We start from the raw sequence: 19817 nt of genomic DNA on the forward strand, positions 1-19817 counted from the left end.
AAATGAAAACCTGTGACTTTTTAGCCACTTTCTAGCCTGTCCTCTTTGTCTCTATTGACTGATATACTTATAAGAGTGTTAACTTAACATGGCAGTGGCTGGGCACAGTTTGGAAAAAAAAAACAAAAAAAAAAGAAGTTAATTTTCATTTAGTTTGGAATCCCATGGAAATTGTTTTAAAGAAATAGCTTGCCAGTTTGGGATATAAGTCATATACTTTAGGTAGGAAGATCAGTACCACTGTAGTTGGGGAATAGATGACTAGGGGGGTGGGATGTTTAGCTGAACTAAGGCAGAATGAATATGAGTAATGTGGAGACCACAGGTTGTTTATAAAGATGGACAACTCGTCTCCAATTATCCCCACTCTACAAAAATGAAGCCAAAATAGCCTGGATACAGCCGCTGCTATTTTGTGCTGGTGACGTCATTTGGAACCAGAGTACTGATCTCCATGGTATCAAATTCCCGCCAATATACCTATCCGACCAATTGCGAGCAGGACATGGTTCATTACCTCACCAAGTTGCACACACAGCTGTCAATCATGACGTCAGACCCTCTTTTTACAGCATCAAATAACTAATTAAAACCAAACAGAGAAGGCAACACTTAAACGCACATTAGTGTGATAAGAACTACCTAAAATGACAGAGAGCATCTTCAGGAAAAACTTATTTGACCCATGTCCCATTTGCTAACAGGGGGGGTTATGACTCATACTGCAGCCAGCCACCAGGGAACGATCAAAATGTTTGGGCTTCACATTTGGGGAGCTGTCATGTTGTCTATCTTTATATACAGTGTATGGGGGGACTCAAACAGATTAGTTGACTACTAAAATAGTCACTGATTATTTTAATAGTCGATTAGTCATCAATTAGTCGACTAATCGTTGCAGCCTAATACGTAGTGAGTGAATGGTGGACTAGTGAATGGTTAGAGCCACAGCCCTTCTTGCTCTGTGACTCTGTCCATGGTGCTGAAACATCCAATCACTCTTTCCCTGTCTGAGTCTCTGCCCATGGTGCTGGAATAGTCAAACGATATCTAGAATCACTTGGTATTTACTGTACAACCCTAGCACAGTATTACAATACTAATACATCAAATGTCAAAATGAAAATTATTTTAAAACATAGCATGTCTGTAACCAGTCCTGGATTGAGCTCAAGGGTGATTATAAGTACAAGAGCCAAAGTGATTTTACAAAAAAAAAAAAAACTTTGACCAAACCCTTTTGCTCATTATTAAAGAAGGATAATGAACCAACAGCAAAGCCTGAAAATAAATGTTGCATATCAGTGATCAGTCTGAATGTCTCTCCCAGGTCGATGCTGGATGGATGCCTTAGAGCTGGCCCTGAAGTGCTCCAGCCTGCTGAAGAGGACCATGATCCGCGAGGGGAAAGAGGACATGAGCACGGTTGCCACTGGCGGAGAACACTCCATTAATTTCTACAGCCTCCTCCGAGCCCACAACATCCATGGTTTCCAGTGAGTAGGAAAAAAACCAAAGTTACAACTACATATTCCGCTTAAACTTTTAAGATACCAGCTTTTTCAAATGTAACATTATTTGCATGAACATCGTACCACCCAATCTGCCCTCCCTTCAGGTTCAACGACAGTGACCATTTGAAAGACCCAGACCTGTACTCAGACAAGTCAGACAGGGAGGGTGAACAGGACCACGAGGAGTCAGACCCAGAAGGCCTGGAGAAGAGCGAGGAGAGCGACAGCGATACGTCAGAGCGGCAAGACGACTCGTACATCGACTTGGACCCCAATGAACATCTGCGGGAAACCCCGTACCTGGAGCAGTCTCATGAGGAGCTGGGAGAGGTCAGGGACAAAGAGTTTGAAACAAGTCCACTGTTATCATACAGAGCTTTTAATCAGAAATGTCGTCGATGAATTGAGATTGCAGCATTGCTCCACATTCTCACAGGACGTCTGGAAACCATTTTCATCTTCAGCTTGAATTAAAACTGCAGCTAAAAGCAATTTTGTTATAAAGTCTGTTGCATAATGAGGAGAAATTAGCATGTTCCTCTGCTGGGGCTATTAGGAAAGCAGTAACATGGCCACGCTTTGATCTGTGTGGGTTGGTTTGACAGCTTACTAATTAAACACCTACTGAAGCTGAGGCAAAATGTTTATAGTTAGGAGCTAATTAAAACCTCATTTTGCAAATCAGTTGCACAAACAGTCTCATAAAAGTTTTAATCAGGTGGAGACTCGTGCAACAATGTGAATGCTTCTGGGTATTTTAAGATGTCTGTTGTATGTTGGCAAGCTACATGTAGAAAAAAAACACACCTCTGCCCTTGTGTGTTTGTCCTTCTCCAGGCTGGTGAGGCTGCCCAGACAGAGACGGTATCAGAGGAGAATAAATCTCTGATCTGGACTCTGCTGAAGCAGGTGCGACCTGGCATGGACCTGTCCAAAGTGGTGCTGCCCACATTCATCCTGGAGCCAAGGTCCTTTCTGGACAAGCTCTCAGACTACTACTACCACGCAGACTTCCTGTCAGAGTAAGCACTAAAGCTTTTTAAAGGAATATAAATAACAGAGAAATCCAGCCTCCAGCTCTATTAAATTTTACTAATTCATAAATGTATTTAATATGTACACCAAAATATCACACCATGTCTTTAACAGACTTCAATACAGTCTTGACTAAAGTTATTTTTTACCACATGCAGAACAAACATGGACTTTAAAATTGGGAGAAAAGTGCTGATTTTGCAACTCAAGCACTTTCTGCTAAATATGCAATGAAACGTCCAGTGTGTAGGATTTAGGGGAATATATTGGCAGAAATGGAATATTATATAATGAATATGTTTTCTTTAATGTATAATGCACCTGAAAATAAGAATTGTTGTGTTTACATCACCTTAGAATGAGCCGTTTGTATCTACAGGGCCATTGACCTATTGCATTTTTGTTTCAGCCACCATAGTTGCAGCCCCCACCGAAGAGCCGGACAACGTCGTACAAACACAGATTTTTAATGCGAAACTGCTTTATTCAATGTTTTTACTGGTTTTGAACACCTGGTCCATTTGTTTTGGAGAGGAAGATGCCTCTGTGGATAGTTTGTCTCCTGGTTAAAACCTCCTGAACAGTGAACACTGAAGGAATTCCGTGGACCAGTCATAGTTTACAGTCTAATTACCAACTTGACTCGAAAGTGAAACAGATATCTGCATATGAATGCATATAAGAGGGAAAAAAAGCTAATAAAAAGCCAAATAATTGTCAGTTGGGTTGAATTTCGGCCGATGCTTTTTGCCTCTAATGCTCTGCACACAGACTGTTCACCTGCAGACAGCCGAAACCTGCTCAGACATGATTGATCAATACCACTGGCACTACAGATAGAAACCAGAACGCTTCTCATATAAAAATCTTGTATTGTTGCCCACAGATTTGGCATACATATTCGGATATCTGTCTGAAGAGATTAATTTACCTGCGATACCTTGGTGTTTGTAATGTGTGATGCCAGTAGTTCTACTTGTATAAAATGTGACATATGGACATGGAATGTGTCTTTCTGTCAGAAGATTTGATGAAGCTCTGTGAATCAAGAGAATTATAGTAGATTATACAAAGTTCTACCCACTGAGTTAAACAGCATGTGTTCTAGAGGAGCATCACTTAAAGTTTGGACTGTTTGTTTCATTCTCAGGGCTGCGATCGAAGAGAACGCTTACAACCGAATGAAGAAGGTGGTGAAGTGGTACATCTCTGGATTCTACAAAAAGCCAAAGGTCAGGAGAATAAACACGTGCGGCCCACTTCATGTTGATGAGCTGCAGAGTAGAAATGCTCTCTGTATACAATCTATTATACTAAAATGTCATGCTGGTGTTTAATCCACAGGGGTTGAAGAAGCCTTATAACCCCATTATTGGAGAGACGTACCGCTGTATGTGGCTCCACCAGAAGACCAACAGCAAGACGTTCTACATCGCAGAACAGGTAACATCAGCAACAACGACTGTGCAGAGTACTAACTTTGAGCAATCTGATTGGTCAGGAGCTCATCCCACCTGTATCAGATAGCTCCCACAATGCAAGTTGGGTCATTGGAACACATCGACTATCCATGATAAGATAAATCTATGATAGATGAGTAGTGTTCAAGCTGACTACATCACTGTGGTTTTCTTTAGGTATCCCATCATCCTCCTGTGTCTGCCTTCTACGTCAGCAACAGGAAGGACGGATTCTGCCTCAGTGGCAGCATTCTCGCCAAGTCCAAGTTCTATGGTACACACACACACAAAACACAACTAAAATCTAATTCATGCCACCCTCAGGCATCTTGAATGAAAGGACAATGTGTGCTAATATTTATTCAGCTGTGGATTGTTATCCCTTTGCCGTGTTAGCACATCTGTCCACTAACCGCTGCTGTTTACATTTTAGGAAACTCCCTGTCGGCCATATTAGACGGGGAGGCTCGGCTTACTTTTCTCAACAGAGGGGAGGACTACGTGATGAACATGCCCTACGCTCACTGTAAAGGTCAGAGTGCAACTGACTTTTTCTCACACCACAGTCCCACATCAGTCGAGCTTTAATGTAGCTGTAAACGCTGTAGAATATTTGGTCCAGTATTTAAATTCTTTGATATCTGCGTTAATAATGTTGCTTTGCTCATTTGGAAAGCTGTAGATCCACCTACAACAAATAGTTTGGGTCCACTCTCTGACCCTGTGTCAGTTTCCCCACTTACCTGTACTGAGTAAAATTCCCCATGGTATGTTTTTTTATCCGACAGGCATCCTGTATGGCACCATGACCCTGGAGCTGGGTGGTCAGATCACCATTGCGTGTGAGAAAACAGGCTACAGTGCTCAGCTCGAGTTCAAACTGAAGGTATGGCTGTGTTTAAAAAAAGGAACTTATTTAAGAGTAGTAAATCATTTCAGTCCTCAGCTGACAGAATAAGAGCTTTAGAGCTGTGGAGTAATAAACTTGTTTTTTTAGATAGTCTTTTATAAAAAGCTGTTTCTCACTTGAATTTTCTGGATGTCTAACCCCTCCACACCATCACCAACTCCACCACGCCACTCCCTCTCCCCCCTGATAATTGTCCCATCCTCCACACCACCATTCACACTGTCGACTGCATGATGTCATCACAAACTAGCGACAGGTACATGTTAAAGAGTGCAAACAGGGAGTCAGTACATTTCCATTTAAAATACAAATCATGATAGGTGTCTCTGGTTTTTAGAGTGCAAACCAGAGTGCACGTAGGTTAGTAGAGAAGATTGAGTACTATTGAATGCAGTGCACCCATTTGAACCACTCAGCTGATGTACTCTCATTGGTAGGTTTAATTGAAAGTTGATGGTGGTTACTAGGTTGATTTCTTTTGTTGTTAAATCGGTCTTTAATTAAAGGATGTGTGTTTAAATGCTTTAGAAAAGTTGCAGGTTGAGCCCAAACTCCATTACTTGTTTTGTTCTGCTCCATGCAGCCCAGCGTTATTGTTAATTTCAAACAGACGCAATTGTCATTGTCAAGTCTAAGTAGCAAATATACTTGCGCCAATCGGTGCTCCGATGGGCATGTAGGTCTTAATTGCGGTGTGGTCAGGCACGTTGTTGGTGTATTAGTATTTCAAGGCAGTAGAAAGCGATTGCACCACTACACTTTTACCTTTTGTTGCTTAAATGTCCCATTATATTTGCTGCAGTGACACTACTGCTCTTACTGCATTATTCTGAGCAGAGACCTGCTCACTGCTGCGATTTGCTGGATCCACCATGTAAATCTCAGTGCACCAGCTGTAGGCACACCTGGCTTTTAAAGCGAATGTGGAGATGACACTCTGGTCGGCTGAACTCATGTTACACCCAATACGCAGCTGTGAATAATTAAGGGACTAAACCCTTTGTGCCTTGCGCCTTACTTTGCACCCAGATTATGCGCCGTTTAACCAGCAAAGTGAAATTGGACACACCCTAAATGCACTTAGACCTTCTAAAATGGACTTATAAATGCAGATCAAATGAGACATAAACAACAGTATTTTTCTCCATAGTAACTGCAACAGTAAACCTTATGTGTGCATGTATCTCTCCTTCCTCTGCCCTTCTTAAACCCCCCCATGTCCTTGTTCTTCTCCCATCCCTCACCTCTCGCCTTCAACACCTTTTTTTGTTTGTCCTCTCTTCTTCCTCCTTTTCCCACTCTTTTCTTTGCTGTATTTGTCCTTTCTTTTCCATATCTCTTTCCTTACCCCCTCCTCCTTCTCTGCCTTCCTTCTTTCTTCCTCCTTTCTCCTCCCCTCTTCATCCCTGCTCCTCCTCTCTCTTCGTCTCTTCCTCCAGCCATTCCTGGGCAGCAGTGACAGTGTGAATCAGGTCTCTGGAAAGATCAAGCTGGGGAAGGAGGTGTTAGCCACGCTAGAAGGACACTGGGTAAGACACGCTCTTCACACATTCCTCTGACTGCTGCTTATTGTATAATAAATCCTGAGCTATATAAAACATGCAACAAGCAGAGTTCAAGTGGTGCCTGAGTTACATGCTAGCCCCTTCTGTGATCTGCAGACCTTTTTCTCTTTAAAATTAATTTTAGATTATTAGACTGTTGCTTCTAAACTAAGTACCTAATGCAGATAACAGCTGCACTGTGCTGCAGTTTGTGTCTTGCGTTGTCATTAGGCAAGTAAAGAGAGCCTTTTGACTTTGTCCTCACAGGACAGTGAGATCTTCATCAATGACAAGAAGACGGGGACGATGGATACTTTTTGGAACCCGACACCAGAGCTGAGGCAGAGTCGACTGACCCGCTGCACCGTCCCACCAGAGGAGCAGGGAGAGTATGAATCAGAAAGGTGACATTCAACTTCACTATTATCAGAGTATCAAATATGATAGCGTATTGTTTTGTATCAGTGTCTGCGACCAAATTGACCTTGATCACTCTTTGGCATCTTGATATATCTTTAGGCTTTTCTCTTACTCCTCTACTGCGTTTGTGAGTGCAGAGAAATTTAATGACTCTGTTCCCTCTCAATCATCAGACTGTGGCAGCACGTGACTCGAGCCATCAACAACAAGGACCAGACCGAGGCCACCAATGAGAAGTTCATCCTGGAGGAAGTTCAGCGGAAGTCCGCCCGCGAACGGAAAGCCAAATGTGAGGAGTGGATCCCCGCTCTGTTCGAGCAGGACCCCGTCACCGGAGAGTGGCATTACAGATATGCCGAGTGAGTGACTACCCTACTACCTCTACAATGACAGGAAATAATAAGGTGGCTCCTCTCTATCAAGAGCCTGAAAAAAGATGAACTCTGTGAGTCTCATTGCAGGTTAAGTTATGCTATTGAAGAATTTACTAATACCCCAGTACTACCACATACTACTTATAGATGCATTTTGATGGACTGAACATTATCTTACTGGGTACGGCAGCTGGATGCTCGTGGTATTATGAGATCACGGCAGAATCCAGAGATAACAAGATCACACGAAAATCCATCTTGTGAGGCTTCAAGTAATGTTTTTGTTTCCCAATCCCAGGAGGTTAAATTAGAGGTGTAGATTCTGCAGTTAATTAAAAAAGAGGAACAAAGAACGGCATTAAAGACTTTTCTTAATGGAAAAGATGTTTTTGCTGTTCTCCCGACCCGCCCGTCATAGACAGATGGTTCATCCAATAACCTGCCAAGTATTTTTTGAAAGTGCCCGTCCTTTTCCAAAGTGATTCCAGACAACTTCTCAGATTGTTCTGTGTACAAACAAACCATCTGGCGTGTCAGATTTAACATCATTAGCCATGAAGGACAATGCCCAAGTTTTACCCAACTGATACTAGATTTTTTTAGGCTGATAGCAGTTGATTTGTGATTTTAAAAAATCTGATTTTAAAAAAATCTGACATTGATATATTGGCCTTAAATGTACTTACTAAATAATTGTGATTGTGGATCTTGATATAATTAACTGGATATTAAAATGTTAGCATTTGTATAATGATAAAATAGATAATAGAAAATCTCACTAATTATATACATTTCATCAAACATAATAAAAACCCTGCAGTAATAAAAAATTCCAAAGATNTATTGGCCTTAAATGTACTTACTAAATAATTGTGATTGTGGATCTTGATATAATTAACTGGATATTCAAATGTTAGCATTTGTATAATGATAAAATAGATAATAGAAAATCTCACTAATTCAAAAGATTGGGGGCAACAGCTTGAAAAGCACAGTCACCTCAAGTATGATCTGAAGCACTGGTTCCCATCCTGGGCGTCCTGACCCCCACTAGTGTCGCAAAGCTTCACAGGGGGTTGCGAGGTTTTCTTGATTTTAAAGGGTGTAAAAAAAAACTGCTTTTCAAATATAGACTAGGCCTATATCTCAGCAGTTTATTCATTTCTGTCAAGAAAACTAAATCAAGTAGGTATTTTAAAGTTTAGATGATTATTGAAGATATAAACTTTGAAAAGTCTCACAGGATAAGGGCATGGTTAAGACCTGAATACAGGCTGTGTTCACAGAGCCTCCATTCTCTGCTCAACAGCCTCTTCCTGCACCAGAAAAGTATGCCGTTAAAACAACCAAAGAGCTAACAGAATAATGGCTAAGTGTCAGGGAGAAGAAAACACTGAATTTGTCATAAAAAAGACTATTAAGTATGTATGAAGATTTTTAAAAAATAAATAAATAAATATATTCATATGAGATATCCATAAAAAATGTCACGTAGTCAGAGTTTGTCTGTATACTCAATGATAGAAAAAGGGTCCCTGAAGGAAAAAGGTTGAAACCACTGATCTAAAGGCAAGAAGAAATCTATCCTCTAAATTGTCATGCTCACACCTGGTTTTGAAAATACACTGTGTTCCCATCTTATAATTGGTACTAATATAAGGCAGTTAAGTTTAAAGCTTCCCCATTTTCTGTAGATTCCATATTAAATTATCTAGTGTGACAGGGTGCCATCTAGTGCTGATTCCTTATAACTGCAGGGAGAATGTCCAGGGGGCTGTGTGACTGCTCTTGATGATGTAGGACAATGGATTCTGTAAACAGCTTTTATTGTTGTATGATAAACAGGACAGTTGTCTAGGTGGCAGAATGTCATGAATAAGAGTGGTCTTCACTGGTCTCTTCTGTTCTTTTTGTTTCTTTATCTGCTTCTTCATTTCACATTCTTCTCTTCCATACACTCTCTTTCACTGGTATTTCTTTGTCTCTATCATGGTTTACCCCATGTGTTTGACTTTTTTCCCTCTTCTATGTCTCCTCATCTCGCCCTCTGTGTCTCTCGGCCCCCTCCGCAGCACGAGGCCATGGGATCCGCTAAACGACCTGATCCAGTTTGAGAAAGACGGCTGTATCCAGACCAAGGTCCGACACCGCACCCCTATGGTACGTTCTGGCAGTCTTATTAGTCTGAGTAACCAGGGGCCGCGGAGGGACAATTGCAAGTGCCAGGTAGGTTGTCCCGATCGAAAACCGCCATTTAAAAAAAAAAAAAGCAACTCGCCGCCTCAACCACCTTCCACGCAGCACCCGGTGCACCGTCTTCATTGTCGCTTCTTCTCTGTGTGCCACCATCGCCGTTGTCGCCTCTGCTCCTTTTTTGTCTTTTTTCTTTCTGTTTGTCTCTGTTTTTTCTTTTCGTACCCTGGCACCTGCTGTTCTCTCTGTATGGGTATGTCAAAGTGCATGCTGATGTAAGTGGATAACCTGATGTTCTCCTTCCTGTTCTTGCTGTGTCATAATGCAGTGAAATGATTATAAACCCTTGTGAGGGTTTAAATGTCATTCCTCAAGTATGTTTCACTGACTGTGACACCATCAGATCTCAGTACGGAGTGAGCAACGTTATTTTTTGCTCCATATGAAGTTTTCTCCCATACAAAGTCTGAAGAGAGAACATCCATTACATGAACAGACCAACAACCGCCATCGACATCTGGTTGCTTCAGGGTGTCTTCATGCCCTCCTCACCCTTCACCTGTCCATGTCTTCATCTTGTCTGTCTCTGTCGTGCTCGCTCACTGAATCTCCACCTCTACCGATCTGCTCCGTGTTCATGTCATGTTGAGAAGCTACAGGCTGCTGCGGTGCGATCGCTGTGATTGCTGCTTGTGTGTCTGGAGTCTGTGAAACTGTTTCGTTCTTTGTGTGTTCAAAGCAACCACCTGCCAAGTGTCAAAGTGTATTGGCGGGAGTCGAAGAAAAATAATACAACACTTGAAAGACGACACAGTGTAGCTTACCCGGTAGCCTGCAGCTGCACTTTTTGAGTGGAAGAGACACAGTCTTGATAGTTGTTAGCTTGACAACCCTCGGCAACGAGCCAAGAAGTCTGTCATGTGTAGTTTTTACCCTCCAAAAATTTCATCCTCCACTCCATAAATCCACCAGCAAACCCCCGGGCTCCCAGGCAGTCAATCCCCAGGAGCAGACTGCAGCACAACAGCTGGATTGTAGAGGAAACTGTGGTGTTAGCTTAGCTTTGCTAAAACATGAATGAATTTTGATTATGTTGGCCAAATTTTTATTAAATCTCAAACTAATTGAAATTGGGCTACTCCAACAAAGGTACTATGATTTTATATAAACTTTGTTGTATGTATTCCTTTTAAAAAAACATTTATATATTCCAATTCAATCCGATTATTCTTAAGATTCAAAAGTTCACTGCTCTTTGAAAGGGTGTTCTTGCATTGTTATGCTGTTGTATTATCATAACATCAGTGGCATAAAATAGTCTCAAAATGACAACAAAATTGTTTGTCGCCATTATTTCTGGGACAGTATATCATGTGTCAAAAGTAGTTATAGGGACAGGCCTGGTGCTGCTGACCTTAAATCAACCTTAAAATCTGTCAGATTGTTAGACAGAGACTCCGGGCCTGAAAAATTGCATCACATCAAATAAAGCGTTAAGATTAAGAGCTGTAATCTGTTCAGATTTTAATCCCTTTGAATTTAATTATTGAAATGTTCCAGCTCTTGGCAGGTTTGGTTCATTTCAGACGCTTGTTGAGTGTTATAAACAGATGTGACTGATGTACCAGCATGCCTTACACGGTCATTGATGTGACAGCGCCGACTAGCATGTTTGTGTGGGCATGTGTGTGTGTGTGTGTGTGTGTGTAAGGGGGGTAGGTCTTGCATCATAACACCATTTTGTTGTATCGATATGCCTGTGAACAATTCTGCTTATTTTTATTTATTTATTTTGTATTCTTGAGTCTTTGTAGTTGTGCGGACGCTAAGATATGTTTGTATGTGCTCTCATGTGTGCGGCCTGTTTGTTTGACCCATTTCTCTTTGTGTCTTTGTGCGTGCTTATGTGTGTATCCCAACATGTGTGTATAGGTAACGGTGCCAAAGAGGAAACACAAGAGCGACAAGCCGAAGAGCCCAGAGAGCGGCTGCTCCTCACCCGAACCCGACCGCCAAGACTCGTCTGGCAGTGAACGTAAGTCACGGTCATGTACAATCACATACACACACACACACACACACACACACACACACACACACAATGCTAACATGAGTAGTATTTTTTATGCCTTCACACCTGCATTAGCTGTAGCTGGAGGCATAATGCTTTCGAGTTGTCCCTTCTGTCGGTCCCATTCTCGTGAACGCAGTATCTCAAGAACGCCTTGAACGGCCTCTACAAATTTGGCACAAACGTCCACTTTGACTGAAGAGTACACTGATTAGAATTTGGTTGTCGAAGGTCAAATGTCAAGGTCAGTGTGACCTCACTTAACATGTTTTTGGCCATCGCTCAAGAATTCACAGGCTTATTTTGACAAAACTTCACACAAAGGTCTAATAGGATATAATGATGAAGTGATGACATTTTATATCCAAAAGGTCAAAGGACAGCTTCACTGTGACATCATAATGTTTTCTTGCCATTATTCAGCATCCTACTGAATTGGCGACACTAATCTTGGGTGCCCACCTTGAAACTGTCTTGATTGTAGATCTTCTGTGCTGCTGGGTTGAAGATGTGTGTGAAGCATCCATGTTTTCACAGATATGGATATAAACTGTAAAACAAACTTAACTACATGTCAGCATCAAACTACAAGTCAGTATTTCTAGTTATGTAATAAATCAACATTTGGTTATATGGTCTAAATATCACAGTTACTGTACCACATTTTCATTACAGACACACAACAGCCCGAGAAGCAGGTCATAACTGCATGTTAAAATGTCATCATGGAAATAGTGTGGAAATACTGGTTATACATGATCACTTTTCAACCAATCTGCAAACACCAAATGATTTCAGAGGCTTAGAGTAGGCTGAGACTGTGTCAGTAAACAGCACACTCTGGTGGTAGTTATTATGTCTGCGTTTCCTGTGGGAACTGCCCATTGGTCCGACATCCCATTGTTCCGACCATATTAAACCCATTGTTCCGAAGTCCCGTTGTTCCGAAATCATCATGATGCCCTGTGGTTAAGGTCTGGTTAGGTTTAGGCACAAAAACCACTTGGTTAGGGTCAGGAAAAGATCATGGTGTGGGTTAAAATGAAAAAGAAAGTGACAAACACATAGGCTGTGAGCCTGCTTCGCCTCAAGCCTTTCCCAGCTGACCCAGAGCCGGTCGCGGCGCACCATCAAGGTAGAAATATGCCCGCCGGGAGCCGTTCAGCACCGCGGACCGTCGGACTAATGGGATGTCGGACCAATGACGTGGACCAGTTTCCTGTGAAGGTCATGTTGTAGGAACTTGAACTTGATTTTCATGTTTAATTTAGTCAGAATGTCCATACTCGGCCTTAGAATCTTAAATAATAATAAGAAGAAACACTAACCTAATAAGGTTAGCATTTAGCTGGTTGCTGATGCTTTTTTCCAACCCTGATGTTTGTACAAAAAACTGAGAATTGCTTTAACGTGTTAGCTTTAGCAGGTTATCTGCAGGTCTTTAAAAGTCTTAAACAGTAATGAATGTAGTTCCCCCCTAAAAAGGCTTTATTAGGGTATAAACTGAGCTGGGTTGTCAGGAAAAGTTATTCATAAATTACAATTACTGCTGCTTTTGCTAGCCATAGTAGCTGGAAAACTAATAGACTTCCTGAGGCAAGTGTCAATAATAGTAAAAACTTAAAGGGGACCTATTATGCTTGTCTTTATTTCCTTCATATATATGTAATGTTACAGTGTCAGATGTTCATATTCAACATGGCAAAAGATTCAAATAATGAGGCTGAAACAGGCTGGATTCCCATTCGAATTGCGCGCACCATGGTCTAGCCGTGGGTCTAACCTGTGTAATAGCAGCAGAAGCAAGTTGGCTTTCACACTCTCCATCAATCTAATCTGATCACCTCTGATTAATCTGACCACTTACTGATGGAAACGAAGTCTTGACTGTGACAATCAAACAGTTTGTCCCCCAATTCTCCACCCCTTAACTCAAACTCAAAAATAAATAAATTAAAGTCGTGAAAATGCTTTGCTGCGCTAAAAAAAAAAAAAAAAATTCAGAGAAGAGACACAAAATAATCTCAAAGGGACACACAAAAATAGTTTGCTGCAAGTACGAACCTTAAAATGAGCACAATCTTTAAATCTATTTATTGACCAATTTTGAATTGGTCCACGTGGCATAAACCAATTGATTATATTACTCAAAATAATTGTTATATACAGCTCAGAAGCATTGACAAAACTAAAATATAATGTGGGATAAAGCGCTCCCCAGGGCCTTGCCAATGCTTTCCTGTTGATGAAAAACACTGTATGGACACGCGCCTTTTAAAAGGGTCTTCAATATGATTTGGTAAAAACTGCAGAAACCATGTTTGATACACTTTGTTGCAGGACACAAAAACAAGCATAACAGCCGGCTGAGGAAAAAAGGAGCAGACCTCAGTGAACTTCAAAGTGCCATTGAATCTATAAAAAAGACACAGGAGGACATTAACAGGTGAGGAGGGCGTGAGTCACACTCTACCATGTACATGATGTGACATACACATACATTAACTATTGTTTGTTTGTTTGTTTGTAGGAACATCAGTGTGCTGCGGAGTCGTGCGGCAGGCCGGGTGGAAGGCGCCTCTTTCCTCCAGCAGCGCGACTACATCATCATCTTTTTCCTCATCCTCCTTCAGGTCCTGATCAACTATGTCTTCAAGTAGCAGCCATACAGAGAGAGTGATGCCCTCACACACACAAACACACTCATACACTCTCCGAACATCAGGCGTCACAATGGGAGACTAAGAGACGTGAACTCTGCCCTCTCTTCTCTCTGTCTTTATTAAGTCCAACTACACACGTCCAGAAAAGTGGAGACCCCCACACAAAGAGAGACTTTTTTTTAAAACGTGTTTATTTTTAACCAGTCCATTCCAAAACTCTGGGGAGATCCACAGATTTCAAAGCGAAGAGGAGCAGCGATAAGGAGAGGTAGTTGGAGGGGAGATTTTTTGTGCGATGAAGTCTTGACTGCCTCTCTGGAGCTCATTTATTTGCCTTGATGTAAGAGGCAAAGACAGCAGCCATTTTTTAGCTGTTGTTTGTTTGGTTTTTTTTCCAATGGAGTGAAACTACTCTGTGATTCACATTTCACCTCAAACGACAGGGAACCTTTTAACATGGAGACGAGTACCACGACTCAGATGGTAACACACATTTAAAAAAAAAAAAAAAAATGTTTTAATTTTAATGTTGGTTCTTTTTAACATTTTGTTCCTTTTCTTGGTGTGTCCTTTGTGATAGGGGTCTGCTTGGAACAAAAAAGCGGTGATAAGGGAGAGAAAAACAAAGTGGTCCAATCTATGTGACTTTTATTTTTTTATTGTCAGATACTTTGATAACGGCTGGGGTTTCCACGCGTGGAAATGGACGGGGAAGACAAATAACACAAGTGATATTGTCAAAAGGAACAGAAGCTATAATTTCTGCTGTATAATAGAACTTGACCTTTTGCATACAAAGTCAATGTTGAAAGAAAAAAGCCAGATGTTTAACACAGCGTCATTGTGTACTGTAGGTAGCATGTACAGACAGAGGAGTGTGATTAGGACATTATTTAGCCCTATGTACAGTATTTTATCCTAAGGCACAAATGCACTGGAAACGTCAGATATTTGTGTTAATATAGTTTTTTATCAGTTCAACTTGCACTCTATCTTTTACATTTCTGCTCTGAGGAGGTCTGGAGCATCAACCGAAGGATAAAAAAAAAAAAGATTTTTGTGATTTATCATGAGTTTCAGTGAACACTGCCCTAGTTTCAGGTAAAGGGAGTTGATATGTTTTTAATCAACGTCAGCAAAGCGAAATGATGTCGTATAAAATTTTCATCTGCCTTCATAGACCAAATGGCAAGTTAAAGGAATAGAAGAAGAAATGCACTTGGGTTTTTTTTTTTCTTGAGAGAGTTGGATAAGAAGGTTGATACTCCTCTCATATATTGACATTCAATACGACCACCAGCAGGTTAGCTTAGCTTAGCATAAGGAGTTAAAGCAAAGACAAACAACTAGCCCGGCTCTGATAAAGGTAACTGAGGACCAATACACCTTTTACCCCTACTGCTTAGCCTTACCCCTCCGTTTTGTGTGTTCACATCTCGGGGTAGGGTGTCCTGATTTTCTTTGGAATAAAGGGGTAGGGCAAACTGTTAGGCCTACATGACATTTTTCAGAAGCACACTTTACACTGAGTGTTATGAGAAACCATCGGCAAGATGGCTGTATGAGCAACAAAAGAAACACACAGATGTATTTTCTTTGTTAAAAAAGATTTCAAAATTACAATAGCCATCATATTATCCTAATTTCACGTTGTTCCAATGTATTATGGTTCTCTTTTTTTAATAACAAGCATAACAAAAGAATTTGTTAGTATGCCAGTGGCTCTTTAGCTACCTAGCTAGCTAGCTAACGTTACAGCACACGTATTGGTTGTATAGGGAGTTAAGTGTTGGGCTATTTCTTGACATCACTGTGAAGGCAACCACCGGAGACTTTGGGAAGTGACTGTGCCCAACTTAGAAATAGTCCAGAGCATACCCCCCAATAAAACCACAACTTTTTACACATGACTTTTTGTATAAATTAAATAAATGAGATACAACGTTAATTAACAAGCTTGGGTTGTGCTGGTAGGTGGATTTTGTTACCTTTAGACAGAGCCGGGCGCTGTACCTTTTGCTAAGCTAAGTGGTTGCTGTCTTTAGCTTCATAATTACTGTACAGACTGCTCAATCTTCTCATCTAGTTTATGGCAACAAAGTGACTAAGTGTATTACCTAAAGTAAACTATTCCTTTAAAATTAGTTATTTAAATGTCAGTGTTGAGTTGTGCAACCATATAGACAAAAACTTAAAGTGTCAAGACTAGTTGATTTTAAGAATTGTCTCCAAATGTAAAACAGACTCCAGACCAAGCCATGTAAGAGAAAACCCTTAACTCTTCCCTTAGCTGCTGACTGCAGCACCGTCATGGCAAAGTCACACTCAGAGCATCGGTCATCGCTTTCAGTGCTTTTGCGCCTCAGATGTTAACCAGGAAATCTAGAATAGACACATTAGTAAGCTACTAGTGGGAGGAGGAGATAGACTCTTTTTTCTAAGTACTACAATCACCACAGTAAACCATTCCAAATGTACGCAAGTACCAGCCAAACTCAGTGTGTAGAATAGGAGTCGACCCCGTTCACTGTGTAAATATCTGACGGGACGGCTCGTTTCCTCGCGAGTAGCGCGTGGCGTTTCAACACCAAGGTTCACGATACAGACACTCCCACGCTCTGTGCACAAGCCAGTCTTTTCAACCTTGTGTGTCTTTTTGTCCACTGCTCTGTAGATACACACGGACATGGGCAAAAAAAATAAAAATTAGTGGGGTACACAATGAGATTCCTAACGCAAATTTATCCAGATGGCCTCAAGACGTTGCTGTTATTCAGCAGTAGTTGCATAAGGTTTTGTAAATGCTGTGAAAATACACTGGGGTTCTAATCTGCTGCCTTCTTCTCTGGAAACATGGATTTCAAAGATTCAAAAATGATTGTAGGGACATGTAGCCTGAAAATGTACAGGCTTATGAGGACTGACTGAGTTAAGGGGTGTGTTTAGCACTATCAAATAAAAAAACTAACTCTTCTCCCAGCAGTCTAAATTGTTAACTCAACCAAGGATGAAGGCGGCATATTCGAACCCTTACCAGACGTTTTGACCACACATACCCCTTTTCCACCAACACGGAACGGGTTTTGTTCCAGTTCCAGCAACTAATTTTGAATCCTTCTGAGCATTTTGGCCAAAAATAAACTGGTACTGAGTCTGATAAGTTGGTTCTTAGCTAGAACCAAAAATAGTAGGTTTTCCTTGACATGAGGTGCGAACCATGACGACATCAGTGGGCGTGACATATTCTACAGATTGGAAAGAGAAGATGGAGAAGTCGAGTGAGAAACTGTCAGACCAAACAGAGCAATGGTATCATTAATAGTTGGCTTGTGCTTGTTTTGGAGGTAAAAGCAAATATCTGTTATAACAGAACAAAAGCTTTGCAGGTAATCAATGTAATTCATGATTTAGCAATCTGGTCTATCTCTGGTTTGCCAGATACCACCAAGGTTCAAAGAATCCTGAACGGAACCGGTTCCAGAACCAGACATAATTTGGTGGAAAAGGGGGCAACAGTCTGTCAGGATTTTCTCTTAAGAAGCAAATAAATAACTACTAATTGAGGCAATCCAAAAAGATCCAAGCCACTTATGGAGCGTATCTGAACATTGATTTTGTATATCTCTTGGCCTGTCATGATGTTAGCCTTGTCGACGTTTACATTTCCAATTGCCTCCGCCGTCAGCAGACTGTTGAGCGAAGAAATCTTTGTAATGCTAACACAGGTATTAAGAAAGACTGGTGGCATGGTCGGGAGCCAGCTGTACCCCCGTTACGTTACCCGGCTGGCCCGTGTGTATCTGTACGTGTATTTTTGTGTATCCTCATTGCCTCGATCGCTCATTTTAAATAGAGAATCCAGATGTTAGAATGTGGAGAAATACCAGTGCCTTCTAGAGTCGGACTGGGGAGGGGGTAGATAGGGGGTTAAGGGGAGGTGATAGGAGGTCGGCAGGGATTTGGAGGGGGTGTGGTGTGGAGCATACAAAGTGTCCCAGTCTCAAAGTGGACCACTAATGAAGGGAATGATCTAGAATAAAAAAGACTGGTGGGTGGGACTCAGAATGGGACCCTTGTGGCGGCTGTAGTCACTGTAGTGTTTTAGAGCGGACGTGCCATACGAAGCCTTAGAAACAAGTCCGACTCCAGCTCCGAAGCTCAACCCGCCCCACCCAGCTCCTGCTTTCCCCTCCTAAAGCGTCGCCATAGCAACTCACCCGTAGGTTTCCGGATGCTGATTCCTGCCACAGTAGAGAGAAAGGGAGGGAGAGAGGCCGCTCCTCTCCTTTGTCGTCCTCGTCCCTCTCTCGCTCTCTCACACACCAAATTCAGAGGGAAGTAAACATCTCTGCCGTCTGTTGTTGTCGTTGCTGTATCTGTAAAATAATACATTTTATTTATTCCTCTTTTTGTATGTGGGTTTATGTTAATTTTTTTCTGCTTGTAGCATTCGGTCAGTGTTCTCTTTACTTGTTTTTCAATGCTGATTTTAAAATTGGTTTTATCCCACTCTTCGTTACTTGACGTCACACACAAGCGACTGTCCTCAACTTGTGCACACTGTCAATGTCAACTGCCCCCACCCCCTTTCCACACACACACACACACACACACACACACACATACCCTTTTTCCTATCTGAGTACGTGAATATATTTACTGTATCTCCATGGCAACTATAACTTCCTTGAAGTTTATGGTCACGTGTAACATAACACAGAATAAAAACAAATGACATCCTGGGGTCTCCTGTCTGTGTTTGGTGGAGTTTTAGATTATCTGTCCATTATATTTATGTGGAATTTTGTAACTGCAAAGAAGTGCAACTACACTGATCAAAAATTTAAATGCAACACTTTTGTTGTGATGCTGGTTGGATGTAGTGCCAAATTCAGGGAGACGGCACTGGGGACGGCTTATGATAGTGAAATGAACATTCAGTTACGGGTAACAGCCTCCACTGAGTGCCTGAAAAAAACTCTTAGCTCTTTAACTGAAACCTGTGAAAATGGGTGCAAAAACAAAAGGGTTGCATTTAATTTTTTCACAGTATAGATAGAATCTAGACCAAAACATAAGCATGGTGTCATTATGCAAATGACTTAAAAGTGTAGGCGAGGTCAAAGCAAGTGAATATAGGCTGGATTGGGGAAAAGAATCTAAATAGCATCAGAAGACCAAATGGTGGGAAATAAATGAATAGCAATAAGATGCATAAAGTGAAAATAGATTGAAACAGTCCTGATACATGGAATAATATCGTGTGTGTGTGTGTGTGTGTGTGTGTGTGTGTGTGTGTGTGTGTGTGTGAGAGAGAAAGAGACAGACAGAGATCGTTCAAAGAGAATTGGTTTGGGATTTCATAAATGTAAATCTGATTTATTTAAGTTTGTTTGGAGTTGTTTACTTCGTTGCCATCTTATCATCAAATAAACAATTTAATCTTCTTCCGGTTATAAAGGAACTGAAGATTTTAATTTAATGTGCTTTTTTTCCAGCTGCAACAAACAACTTTGCATTCCCTATCTGATGAACTCGTGTGCACTATATCTCAAATTTTTTCAACTGTTTTTTTATTTTGTTAGTTTCTTTCAGAGATTTACTTTCTATACTTGAGGATTCAAAGGATCACA

The 19817-nt window shown here is 41.2% G+C and overlaps 1 protein-coding gene across 11 annotated transcripts in view; it reads left to right on the forward strand.

The window, feature by feature from the left end:
* The window catches only part of osbpl8 (oxysterol binding protein-like 8), a 120145-nt gene extending 101221 nt beyond the window's left edge, over nt 1-18924 (forward strand). For 9 of the 11 annotated variants that reach the window (XM_050035769.1, XM_050035774.1, XM_050035770.1 and 6 more), the window contains 15 exons: nt 1331-1496; nt 1619-1844; nt 2352-2536; nt 3700-3781; nt 3894-3992; nt 4187-4283; nt 4443-4541; nt 4798-4895; nt 6359-6448; nt 6731-6867; nt 7057-7242; nt 9330-9483; nt 11383-11485; nt 13862-13967; nt 14052-18924. In XM_050035769.1, the coding sequence (XP_049891726.1) occupies nt 1331-1496; nt 1619-1844; nt 2352-2536; nt 3700-3781; nt 3894-3992; nt 4187-4283; nt 4443-4541; nt 4798-4895; nt 6359-6448; nt 6731-6867; nt 7057-7242; nt 9330-9483; nt 11383-11485; nt 13862-13967; nt 14052-14181 (1958 nt within the window). In that variant the 3' untranslated portion in view covers nt 14182-18924. The remainder of the gene's footprint in view (nt 1-1330; nt 1497-1618; nt 1845-2351; nt 2537-3699; nt 3782-3893; nt 3993-4186; nt 4284-4442; nt 4542-4797; nt 4896-6358; nt 6449-6730; nt 6868-7056; nt 7243-9329; nt 9484-11382; nt 11486-13861; nt 13968-14051) is intronic. The other 2 variants (XM_050035771.1, XM_050035778.1) reach the window with 1 other exon arrangement.
* The last annotated feature ends 893 nt before the right edge of the window (nt 18925-19817 follow it).

Source organism: Epinephelus moara, chromosome 23 (genome assembly GCF_006386435.1).
Source record: "Epinephelus moara isolate mb chromosome 23, YSFRI_EMoa_1.0, whole genome shotgun sequence".
Lineage (NCBI taxonomy): Eukaryota > Metazoa > Chordata > Actinopteri > Perciformes > Serranidae > Epinephelus > Epinephelus moara.